The following is a 12,183-nucleotide window of genomic DNA, read 5'->3' as shown; positions in this document are numbered from 1 at the left end:
GAGGCTGCTGGGAATGCTGAAATAAGAACACAGCCCCTGCCCTCAAGCAGCTTAATTTAGTTCAGTGGTTTATAAAGTATGATCCGTAATCAGCAGTACCAACATCACCTTGGAAGCTGTTATAAATGCAAATTCCCACGCCCGTGTCCAAACCTCCTAAGTTAGAAACGCAGGTGACAAGCTCTCCAAGTGACTCTAATGCTCACTGTGTTTTGAGAACCACTGATTTAGTGGTATATGTGGAAGAAATACCCTCCTAACCATATCCTAAGGTAAAATATAATATGCTGTAGAGGTTTGGTGACAGAGGAGAAGTCAGTTAGGAAGTGCCTGAGGATCTGGAAAGGTTTACTGATAGCCACTCATGACATACTGTTCTTATACTGTGTACAGCACTGTGCTAGGTGCTGAGAACAGAGATGTAAGAGACAGTGAAGGAGCTCATTAAACAGGTGTCCTGAGAAGGGTTATACAAGAAAGCCAATAGATAGTTTTAGTATGTAAATGCATCTTTATGGTGATTGGATTGTAAAAGGAATGAGAAATGACAATAATAAAAAATATAATCATTAGTTATCATTATGATACTAAAAGTAGTTATTTAAAACTCAAAGCAGAACTGTTGTTTTAAATAGCTAAAAACACAGGTCCAAAATGTAAAGTGCTTTTTAAATTTTTACATTTACTTTGAAGCTCTTTGATTTATGCTCAGATATATTTTTAACAACTAATGATAAAATATTTGTAACATAAATCTCTTAAATATTAACTATGGACAAGAAGAATCAACACCCAAAGTTCTCAGTACATATTTCATTTATGATCTATTCAGTACACATTTATTGAGTAACTACTAAGTATAAACATTCCCTGTGCAAGCCGGTGACCAGGTTGGAGATGGGACTCATAACCTGGTGAGGTGATGGTGCCAGGCAAGGCAGTGTCAGTTGGTTTCCCCTCAGCTTTGTTCTGTCAACTATAGGCACCAAAAAAATGTTGGTGAATAGAACCCTATGATCTTTGAGTGAAGGGAAAACTCTCACAATACTGAACTGAAAAATGTATGGTTACTATGTAATACTCACACAATACTGTAGCAGGAGTCAACTTCAGTCTACAAATTCAAATGTGCAACAATTTTTTTTTCCTGTAACTGAGCTTTATTTCTTTTTTGAGCTCCCACTTGAATGCAGTAACAATAATCTTATCAACAGAGGGCCTACCCCCTTCCTTAGGGCTGTGTCCAGATTAGGGAATTTCTAAAGTGCCAAGATGAGAAGTGGGAGACACCAGATCTTTGCATCACTGGTTCCCACAAGGATTCTAGGATGTTCCCTGCCCACTCTGGTGTTGGTTTTCAGACTGGCCCCACCAATCATGGCAATGGCCTGGCATGAGGGTCAAGGACATCTGTGGCTTCCTTGCCCTGCCATGTGGCAGAAATCTCTGTGAGGTGGCCCTGCTGCCTGGACATATTTGAAACATCAACCCCAACTTGTTAGAAATGAAAATTTACCCTCACCCCAAATTCCTACCTCAGTAACACTGATTAAAACATAGTCAGCAGACTGCAAATACCCTGAGGCTCTACCCTTAAAGGCTCTACCCTAGGATGGAGTGGGGGCAGGCATTCCCAGTCTCTCCCTCCCTTGGAGGTGGGTGGGGTATTTGAATCTCATTTTACTTCCTCCTCTGTTAATCTTGACTTTTTCCCTGACTCACAGGACACTCCCTTTGCCCTCAGATTTTAGCTTCAGACACCTAGAATTATCTTAGTGGATGTAGCTTTAAGCAGGGAAGTACGTTCATTTTTAAACTGGGACATACTGAGAGAAAAAAAAAAAGGACAGATCTTACCTGCCACAACATTTTTGTTGATGAAGAGCTTGAGGTTTCAGGTGACTGGTCCAGAAAACCACAGGGAGAAGGACCACAGCAAGGACCTGTAGCCATTTTCAGACTCTTAAGCTCAAGTTTTTTTTTCCCAGCTCCACCACCATCCTGACACTTCTCTCCTTTGACGACAGTCAACAAGCTGCAACAAATCTCCAGACAGAGGCAACAGTGGAGGCGTTCATACTTTAGCTCCAATCTCCTAACATTATGAGGTGGTGTTATAATTTCCATTTCACAGGTGAGGAAGCTAAAGTGGGGAGACGAAGTATTTCTCAAAACCAGCTACCAGTTATTAAACACCTACTCTGTGTAAAGTGTGTGTGTGGTTTTTTTTTTTTTTTAAACTGTTTTGAGAGAGAAACCATTTGTTCCACTTATTTATGCATTCATTGGTTGCTTCTTGTATGTGCCCTGACTAGGGATTGAACCCACAACCTTGGCGTATCCACACGATGCTCTAACCAACTGACCTACCTGGCCAAGGTTCAAGTGCGTTACATAATCTCTACTCCTTTGATAATTCTTCACATAAAGTGTTAGTAGAGCAGTTTTCTGATAAGACTGAGGATGAGAGATTTGAGTGACTCATCCAAGGTCTTGGTGCAGCATAACAAAATCTGAACTGAGGTCTGGCTTCCAAGGCTCCTTCCAAGGCAGCTGCTTCTGTCATTAAAACAATGTATGTGCCTTTTGGTTATGGAAATGGGATAATACCAGTCACACTAATTTCACTATTGTCGTGAAAATCAAATCAGGTTTTGGATATGGAATCCAAATGGATTTTTGGATATGCCATGATGCTAATACCATTAAGTTACTACACATAGCTTCAAATTAGGACATCCAAACACCTGCCTCTGCTCTCACGTCATTTAATCTCCCTCAGATCCACTTCCTCAGCACTAAGATGAAAGAACTGCACTGAGTAACTTTCAAGTTTCTGCCTGCTCTGAAATTTAATTTCTAAATAATATACACATAAGTGATTATGAAAGATTGCAAAACATCTCTCAACTTTACCTAGTCTTTTTGATTTATGATCTCACTTATTTTCCAACTCTTTCAAGGTTTATTTTTTGGCATCCTCTGATCTTCACATTTTTGTAGACACTGCAATAACTTGAGCAAATTACCCCATGCCTGTTTCCTCTCTCTCTCTCTCTCTCAAAAAAAAAAAAAAGGCATTCTAGTACTATGTATCTCACAGGGCTGTTCCGAGGAATGAGGCAGTCTGCACAAAACGCAGGACCTGGCACATGGTAAATGTCTAACAAACGTTTGGACGTTGTCACCGGCGTTCTGTCGGTTATTTTCTTAGGAGAGCAGGTGAGCTTCGAGTATTATTTCAGGGAGCAAACACCTGCGTACCTATATGCACTAGGCATTGGGAGGTAAAGGCCCTGGCCTTGCAGAAATCAAAGCGGGAGTAGGAAACAAACGATGGCCAAGTTAAAAAGAAAACGCAGCCAGTTTCAGACGCGACAAAGCGCCATCTTTAGGTCGACGTCCATCTGCCTTCCCGGCCTCCTTCCCGCGCGGCTGCCCGGGAATCCCTCCGGCCTCTGCCGCTGGACGTCACGGGAGGCGCGACCAATCGCGGCCAGCCCGTGAACTTCGCTTTTCCTCGCTTCCTGCCAGACGCGAAATGCCACCCACTGCTCGGCAGACAGCACTTTCACTTCTTCCGCCGGGAGAGGACTCCCCGGCGAGAGCCTTCCCAGCCCCGCCAGCCGCGCGGCGAGAGGCGGACGAGCGGCGCACCCAGAGTGACGACACTCTCGCGGCCAACGTCACTTCCGGGACGCTTCCTTCGCGGAGCCTTGTGGGTAGCTGGCCGGGGTCTCCTGGCGACGATGGCTGGGGATGTGGCCGGCCGCAGCTGCACGGACTCGGAGCTGCTGCTGCACCCGGAGCTGCTGTCGCAGGAGTTCCTTCTCCTCACGCTGGAGCAGGTCGGGCGCCGGGCGGGCGGGCCTGGTGGAGGAGGCGCTCGGACCGAGCCCGCCCCAAGTATTCTCCCGCGGCGGACACACCCGCCGCCGTCGCCTCTCCCGCCGGTTCGTGCGGCACTTCGCACCGACCGTCCTGGTCTCCCCACGCCCCCGTCCGGAAATGGGACGTCCTTAGCCTACCAGGAATTCCTGGGAGTTAGGGCTTTTCTTTTCGGGTCCTGGATGGCTGGCCTAGAGGAGTCCTGGGCGACCCCCGCGGCCTGTATGGAAGCAGGAAGAGAGGGACGGGGAGGAATCGCAGAAGGGAGGTCACCAGGGACTGTGAGGGCTGGAGAGCATCGGAGAAATCGCTCGTGCTCCACACTCACCCCGATTAAAGACGGGGTGACTGAGTCCCAGAGAGGCGAACTGCCTTATGTAAGGTCACAGCATAGATCAATGCGGGAAAGGATGCAGCCAGGAGGAGAATTCGGGGTTCTAGGCTCTCAGTGTAGCCTTTGCTCTTTTTCAACTAATGTGGCCTCTGATAGTAGACGAAAAGGAAGAGGACAAAAAGTGATACATTTTGTTTAAAGTTAAAATAATTAGAGAATTATTGAACGTTTCCTTGGGGTCTTATGTAGCATATTTTGTTTTTCTTGTGTTTTCTGGACCTTTCGTACTGTACTGTATCTTTGTCTAATTTCATCAAGCCTCGCTGCTAGGACGATTATTTTAGTGATATCAGTTACCTTTCACCTGTGTTTCTCAAACTTCTTAGATAAGTCAGAGTCACCCCAGGGCTTGTTAAAACACATGTATTGCTGGCTTCATCCCCAGAGTGTCCGATTCTGTAGTTCTGGGGTGTGGCCTGAAAAATCTGCATTTTTAACAACTTGCTGCTAGTTCGGGGATCACAGTTTGAGTGGCCCCGCTCTTGAGCAGTGCTTCCCAAGCTAACTTGCCAGTGAACTCTCTGGGAATGTTGTCTTAGAGAACCCCCAGGGTTTCCATATATCTCTGAAGGAGTACAGGGTGAAAATTGGTAATAAAGGATTATCTAGTATAAGAGAGAAAAGGAGTAAAATTTGTGCTTTTAAGTCTTGAAGGGGGAAATAGGGAGATTGGAGGAAGTTTAACAGATGACATAGATTGGATTTATTTTGTCACTCCTACTAAATACAAATGTTTCCAGGCCTTTTGGAATTGCAATTGAGCCCATGATCTCATTTCCACCCTTATCTTCCTTCATTGTTAGTTTTCTTTTGGTTGGTTTCCCCAGGCAGTCACCCATTTTTATTCCCTTCATACATTAAGATGATGCTAATGGACGTGCTCTATTGCCTGGGGTTTTGGCTGATCTCTATGGACAGCAGTCCTTGTCACACTGAGAACATATGGCCACTGCCTTTAAGATGAGGCTGAACCTAATATTTAGAGTTTAACCTAGTTATACTGTTTTTTGTTTTTCAGTATTATAAAGGACCCATAAGCATGTGTCTAGTTGTCATAATGATTTTATAATTTCTTATTTAAGCAGCACTGTTTTGCCGTTAGGTAGGTAGGTGGTTAGATGTTGATAGAAGGATGTTGTTTTATTACTTTTGTTTCCTTTTCCACAGAAGAACATAGCTGTTGAAAATGACATAAGCATAAACAAAGACAACCTCACTGATCTCTATGTTAAGCACGCAATACCATTGCCTCGGAGAGATTTGCCTAAGAACAGGTGGGGGAAAATGATGGAAAAGAAGAGAGAACAATATGAGCCAAAAAATGAGACTAAAAGGTACTTTCAGTGGTTCTAGTTTTCATCTTATATGACCAAACAATTTTACTTTTCTTTTTTCCCCAGGTAAACTTAAAATGTTTTCATTTCCTTAACAACTATTTGTTGAGCACCAGGCACTATACATATACCATTAATAAAAGTGACAAAATTCCCTGCTCATATTTTAATAGGAAGAAACATAATAAAAAAGTTAAGTAAGCCCTGGCCAGTTTGGCTCAGCGGTTAGAGCGTCGGCCCGTGGACCAGAGAGTCCCGAGTTCGATTCCCACTAGGACATGTACCTTGGTTGCAGTTTGTCCCCAGCCCCAGTTGAGGTTGTGTGGGTGGCAGCCAGTCGAAGTGTCTCTCTCACATCGATGTTTCTCTGTCTCTCTTCCCCCCCCTCTCTCCCTCCCGCTCTATCTGAAGATAAATGCAAAATCCTCGGGTGAGGATAAAAAAAAAGTTAAGTAAAATGTACGGTATGTTACATGGTGACAGATGGAAAGGAGGAAAGAAAGCAGTGAGAGGGATTACAGTTTTAATTCGAGTGGCCAGGACAGCCTTACTGAGAAATGCCATTTCAGTAAGGAGACCTAGAAAGTAGAGAGCAAGGTATCCTTGTGAGGACTTTGGCTTTACTCTTGAGATGAGAAGGCACTGGAGGATTTTGAGCAAAGTGATGACACCATCTGATTTACATCAGGTCATGCTGTACTGAGAAGTGATTTAAGGTGGAGGAGGGAACAGGGAAACCAGTTAGGAGACTGCAGTAATCCAGGCAGTAGCTGGTGGTGACTTCAACTGAGGTAGTGGGCTTGATAAGAAATGGTTGGGGTTTGAATGTATTTTAGAGGTAGAGCCAACAACATGTACTGAATTGTGAGAAAAATGGAGTCGAGACTCTAAGGTCTTTGAATAATATAGAAATGAAGAGATTCATATAGATTTAGGGATACTATTTAAAATTTTTAAATTTCAGAAAATTGTTTATAGAACCACAAGTAAATGAATTTCCCTTTGAAAGTTACATGTGGCCCTGGCCAGTTTGGCTCAGCAGTTAGAGCGTCGGCCTGCGGTCCAGAGAGACCCGAGTTCGGTTCCCGCTAAGGGCATGTACGTCGGTTGCAGTTTGTCCCCGGCCCTGGTTGGTCGTATGGGTGGCAGCCACTCGATGTGTCCCTTTCACATCGATGTTTCTCTCTCTCTCTCTTCCTCTCTCTCCCTCCCACTCTATCTGAATAAAAAATGCAGAAATGTCCTCAGGTGAGGATAAAAAAAAAAAAAAATGAAAGTTACATGTGATTATTCAGCGTAGTTGGTTAGTTAATGAGGACAAAGTATCCAAAGGTCCCTAAGTGGGCTAGTTATTTCTTTTCCCATCTCTTTTATCATTAGTTGTTACTAATTACTGAATTTCCTTTTAGAGCCTTCTGTTTGTACAGAAGCAATGAGCAACGTAGAAGTGACAGTGAGAGAAGACGGAGTGGGCAGGGGTGAGGGGGAATGCTAATTCTAAGTTGATTTGTGTGTGTGTGTGTTTTTAATCCTCACCTGAGGATATTTTTCCATTTATCGTTAGATACAGTGGGAGGGAGGGAGGGGGAGAGAGAGAAACATTCATGTGAGAAAGACACATTGACTGGTTGCCTCCTGTAGGAACCTGACCAGGGCTGGGGACCAAACTGCAACTGAGGTATGTGCCCTTGACCGGAATTGAACCCTCAACTCTTTGGTCCATGGGGTGATGCTTTAACCGTTGAGCCAAACCAGCCAGGAAACCGCAGCTGAGGTATGTGCCCTTGACCGGAATTGAACCCTCAACTCTTTGGTCCATGGGGTGATGCTCTAACTGCTGAGCCAAACTGGCCAGGGCTGATTTGTGGTTTTAATCTTTAGTTATGAATAATGAAGAACGACTTCTAACTGGTAGGGAGATTATTCTCCAAGAATAGTTGAAGAATGCGGCACGTGTGCTCAGAGTTTTTTGGAAGGTAAATAAATATACAGCCTCACTTTTGATCAAGAACACATTCGGTTCAGATTGAGCATTATTTTAGCTACATGGTTGCATGTTGGTACAGGCTGTGTTTTAGTGTTAACTTTTATAACTATGGATTATGCTGTGCATAACTTTAATTTACTTCTGTTGATTCTTACTACGAAAGTATTTTCTTTTTTTTTAAATCCTCACCTGAGCATAACTTTTCCATTTATCTTCAGATACAGTGGAAGGGAGGAAAAGAGGGAGGGGGATGTGAGAGAGACACATTGTTTGGCTGCCTCTTGCATGACCCCAACCAGGCCCGGGGACTGAACTGTAATCGAGGTCCATTCCCTTGACCGGAATCGAACCCTCGTCTCTTTAGTCCTTGGGCTGACACTCTAACCACTGAACTAAACCAGCTGGGGCAGTATTTTCTTCTTTATCTGCACATTTACGCACTTTATCCTAAGCAAAGCTTTCAGTCCTGTTATACTTCTTATGACAGTCCATTTTAGTCCCTCAGTGTCATTTTGGAAAGGATCTTTGGCTCTGTTTTTTGTTTTTGTTTTTAAATCATAGTTTGACTCTTATATCAGAGCATTGAAGCTGGAAGGATCTAAGAGACCATCAGGTATTATTGAATTACTGATTATTTTTTCTCTGGAGGATCTGAGCTCCAGAGAAGTTTTTGACATACCCGGGTCACACAGACTGGGACCACATCATTGTAGCGCTTCTCAAACTTGAATTTGCCTCAAATCTTAGATTGAACTCTCACAAGCTGGTGCGCCTCCTCTCAGCCCTTCTGCTCCCTCTGCACTGGCCATGGGTGCACCTGAGCTTATTCTCATCTTCTACCAAATGATTGTCAGTGTGGCCCAGGAATGGGTGAGTTTGGCCAGTCACTTGGCGTCTGGTTAAAAAGCAGATTCTGAAGTTTTACAAGCTCCTAAGAAGCTGATACTGCTGATCCCTGGACCACACTTTGAGTAGCAAGGCTGACGTGTTCTTGCTCAAGTCCTCTTAACATACTTAATTAGAAGTTTGTTTTTTTTAATCATAAATCTGTTGTTTGAGGTACAAAGAATAATGAACAAATGGTTTTATCATGGTTAGAGTGGAAATTAGGTTTTCAGAAGCTAAATATGAAGACTTGCTAAATTTTAAAATTAAAATCATACAGATGTTACAGTTATAGTTAGTTTAGAAAATGCCTTGGCCTTAGAGACCTTAATGAATGGAATAGAATGTTCTGTATTGTTGTATATAGATTGCCACTATGGTAGTCTTGATATAGTTTTATAGTTTATTTGTCCTAAATAATTAAACATGGTCAAGATAACTATCAATAAGATGATTTTTTTAAATTAAAAATTTTAGTTACTAGAAAATTCTGTTTTAAATTTTGGGCTTGGTCAATTGATGTTTTAAAAATAATTCTTTAGAGTGTAACAGAAAATTTCATTTCTAGTTGTCCTACGTACAATAGATTCGTCTTTTTAGTAAATTTCTTTGGTCATTATTTGTTTTAACTTTGCATTCTAGTAACTGCTTTGCCATTACAGATGGTATTTTTCACGAATGCATCTCTTTTATTTTAGGAGTAGCACTGTAGATGTGTCAAAGAAAAGACCCCTCATTGTGTTTGATGGAAGTTCAACAAGTACAAGCATAAAAGTGAAAAAGACAGAGAATGGGGATAATGATCAACTCAAGCCTCCCCCTCAGGCAAGCTCTACCAGTAATGCCTTTCGAAAATTCTCAAATTCCTCTTCAAGTGTTTCTCCCCTAATTTTGTCTTCCAATTTGCCTATGAACAATAAAATGGAACACAATAACAATGACACTAAACAGAACCATGACTTCACGCATGGGAAAAGTCCTTTGGGCCCTATGAAGTTGCCGCCTTTGTCCCCTGTGGGAACCACTCCAGTGAAGTTAAAGCGAGCTGCTCCTAAAGAGGAAGCCGAGGCTGTGGTGAGTGTGGGCTCCTGTCCGTGCGCGTGGAGAGGGCGTGAGCTCTGCGCAGTTGGCTGTGGCTGCAGGCTGTTCGCCAGCCCTTCCAGGCGCTGTCTTTACACCTCACTTCTCGTGTTTAAAACCCCGGAATTTTAATCCATGATGATAAACTAACACTTAAAAAAATATATATACTTGGTTTTCTTTTTTTCTGCTTAAAATGTGTAAAGAGTCTCTCAGACGCTTACCCTAGATTTTTCTCGTTTAAGTCTTTTAAGTATCTTGGAACCAAAAAAGAAGACTTTTGTTAATAAGACTCAGCGTGTAATTTGTGCAGGGTCACACATTTCAGTAGCCTTGTAGAGCCTGATCTTTGTTTTGCACTTAAAACCACACTGGAGTCTAGGATTTCCCCCTTGCCTCCCGCCCCTCAGTGTCCTTGTCCTTGGAGGCATGGAGGATGTTTGGGGGAATCTGTGTTGTGTTCTGCTGTACTTTCGCATTTTATGTGCTGGCAGACTTGATACCGTTAACACAGTTTATTTAGAGTTTAATTTATGAGCTTATGTGAACATCCAGCAGTTTCATAGCCTTTATTCCTTCTCTTAGTCCTTTCAGACTGCTATAACAAAAATACCATTGCCTGGATGGCTCAAGCAACAAACAGTTGTTTCTTACAGTCCTGGAGGGTAAGAAGTCCAGAATCAAAGCACTGGCAGATTTGAGGTCTGGTGAGGACCCATTCCTGGTTCATAGTTAGCTGTTTGCCCCTGTGTCCTCACGTGGCACAGGGGGCAGAGGAGTTCTGGAGTCTCTTGTAAGAAGACCAGTCCCATTCATGAGGGCTCCACTCTCACGACTTAATCACCCCAAAGGCCTCACCTCCAAATATTATATTGGGGGTTAGGTTTCAACATAAGATACTTAGGGGACACAGACATTCAGTCTGTAGCACATTCTTGTAGTATATACTTTGGCTTTATTATCTTCAAATTGTATGTCAAAGGGATAAAAACTCAGAGTAGTTCGAACAGTCTAAAACAATAGGCCTTGGAAAAAGACAGCTACTGTGTATTTAACCGGCCCGAAGTTCTTCTATTAGTTTATTGAATCCTTTCAGCAGTTCTGTGACGTAAACACAGTTGTTATTTCCATTTCACAGATGAGAAAACAGAAACTTAGGTAATTTAAATGAACTCGTCCAAGGTTCCAGAGTCAATAAGCAGCCAGATTGCAGTTAGAATTCAGGTCTGCTTGGTCCCAGAAATGCACTTAGGACACCATGCTACCTCCACACAACTCAGTCACTTTGTGGGAAACAGGAGAAGGGAGTCAGAGGGGAATGGGAGGAAGAATCCACCCGCAAATATTACAATAAGGAGAGAGCTTCAAGGATTTTTTTTGGTCCCCAACCCTCCCCCCGCCTCTGGGGCCCTGACTGGCGCTGCTTTTTCTTCAGTTTCTGAGAAAACATTATTCTACTCAGAATTTTTACTCTTTCAGAGGTTGATTTTTAAATTTTCTGTTGCTTATTTATTTTTAATCCTCACCCAAATATATATTTTCTAGAGAGAGGAAGGGAGAGAGAGAAACATCGTTTGGCTGCCTCCCGTATGCAGCCCAACCAGGGATTGAACCCACAACTTAGGTATGTGCCCTGACTGGGCCTGGGACACTCTTTAGTGCATAGGACAGCTCTCCAACCATGCGAGCCAGGCTCAGGCGCGATTTTGTAAAAATCTGTTCTTGTGCTAAGCTCTTGGGCTGTGAGATTGAGGACGCGGGGAGGCTGGGGGAGGACGCCTGGAGACTGGGAGGACGCGGGGAGACTGGGGGAGGGCATGGGCGTGGCAGGGAGGAAACAGCCCCGCAGTCAGCGGTCTGAGTTCTGAGCACACCTCAGGGTCACCTGAAGGAGCTTCCAGAGAATTGGAGGTCAGTGCCTCCTCATCCCTGCCCTCTGGATGCTAATCCAGTGGGATAAGGCCCAGGTCTGGACATGTTGGAAGTGCCCTGGGAGAATCTGAGAGGTAAACATTTGGGACCCACAGCAGAGAAATGGGAGCCCAGGAGGCTGCTCTTTCTCCGGATCTCCTGAAATCTTTCCCCACCAGGTGGCAGCAGTGATCTACCATTTGTGCATCAGTAGTAAACCTTGGTTTGAAATGTGCATTTGTTATTCTCTGACATTTTTGTAAGTATAACTGATTTCTGTTTGTCTTTTTAGAATAATCTGAAGCCCCCAGAAGCAAAGAGGAAGATACAACACGTTACATGGCCATGAAGGAAAGTTTCCAAAAATGTAAATATAACTAGTTTTCAAACAAGTTCACATATATTGACAGTATTTATAGAGATCTTGATTATTTTGAAATTTTCTTAAGAGGTTTAAAATTAGGTTAAAAAAATTAAAGTCTTTTCTTTTCCTCCCTGCCTGCCTGCCTGCCTTTAAAAGAAAAAAAAAAAAAATGCCTTTTTTTTCCTCGATTAGGAAAAGACTTTTTTTTTAAATGTTTTTATTGATTTTTAGATAGAGAGGGAGAGAGGAACATCCATCAGCTGCCTCCTGCACACCCCTTGCTGGGGATCAAGCCTAAAATTGGGACATGTGCTCTGACCAGGAATCGAAGCTCAGCCAA

The 12,183-nt window shown here is 43.2% G+C and overlaps 2 protein-coding genes across 3 annotated transcripts in view; one reads left to right on the top strand and one right to left on the bottom strand.

Annotated features, from left to right (window-relative positions):
- The window catches only part of TGFBRAP1 (transforming growth factor beta receptor associated protein 1), a 53,779-nt gene extending 51,482 nt beyond the window's left edge, over positions 1–2,297 (bottom strand). Inside the window, exon 1 of the mRNA XM_036262558.1 lies at positions 1,858–2,297. The gene's annotated coding sequence lies outside the window, so the exon portion shown is untranslated. The remainder of the gene's footprint in view (positions 1–1,857) is intronic.
- Positions 2,298–3,724: 1,427 nt separating this feature from the next.
- CUNH2orf49 (chromosome unknown C2orf49 homolog) lies at positions 3,725–11,976 on the top strand. Of its 2 annotated transcripts, XM_036262561.1 has the most exons (5): positions 3,725–3,848; positions 5,450–5,616; positions 9,187–9,313; positions 9,440–9,562; positions 11,772–11,897. In XM_036262561.1, the coding sequence occupies exons 1-5, from the start codon at positions 3,750–3,752 to the stop codon at positions 11,826–11,828; spliced, it is 573 nt and encodes a 190-aa protein (XP_036118454.1). In that variant the 5' UTR covers positions 3,725–3,749; the 3' UTR covers positions 11,829–11,897. The 2 variants fall into 2 exon arrangements, with proteins under 2 accessions (XP_036118454.1, XP_036118452.1); XM_036262559.1 differs by having other exon boundaries at positions 9,187–9,562; positions 11,772–11,976.
- The last annotated feature ends 207 nt before the right edge of the window (positions 11,977–12,183 follow it).

The sequence above is a fragment of the Molossus molossus genome, unplaced genomic scaffold, assembly GCF_014108415.1.
Source record: "Molossus molossus isolate mMolMol1 unplaced genomic scaffold, mMolMol1.p scaffold_m16_p_15, whole genome shotgun sequence".
Classification (NCBI taxonomy): domain Eukaryota; kingdom Metazoa; phylum Chordata; class Mammalia; order Chiroptera; family Molossidae; genus Molossus; species Molossus molossus.
This window is presented reverse-complemented; position numbering and strand designations above follow the sequence as displayed.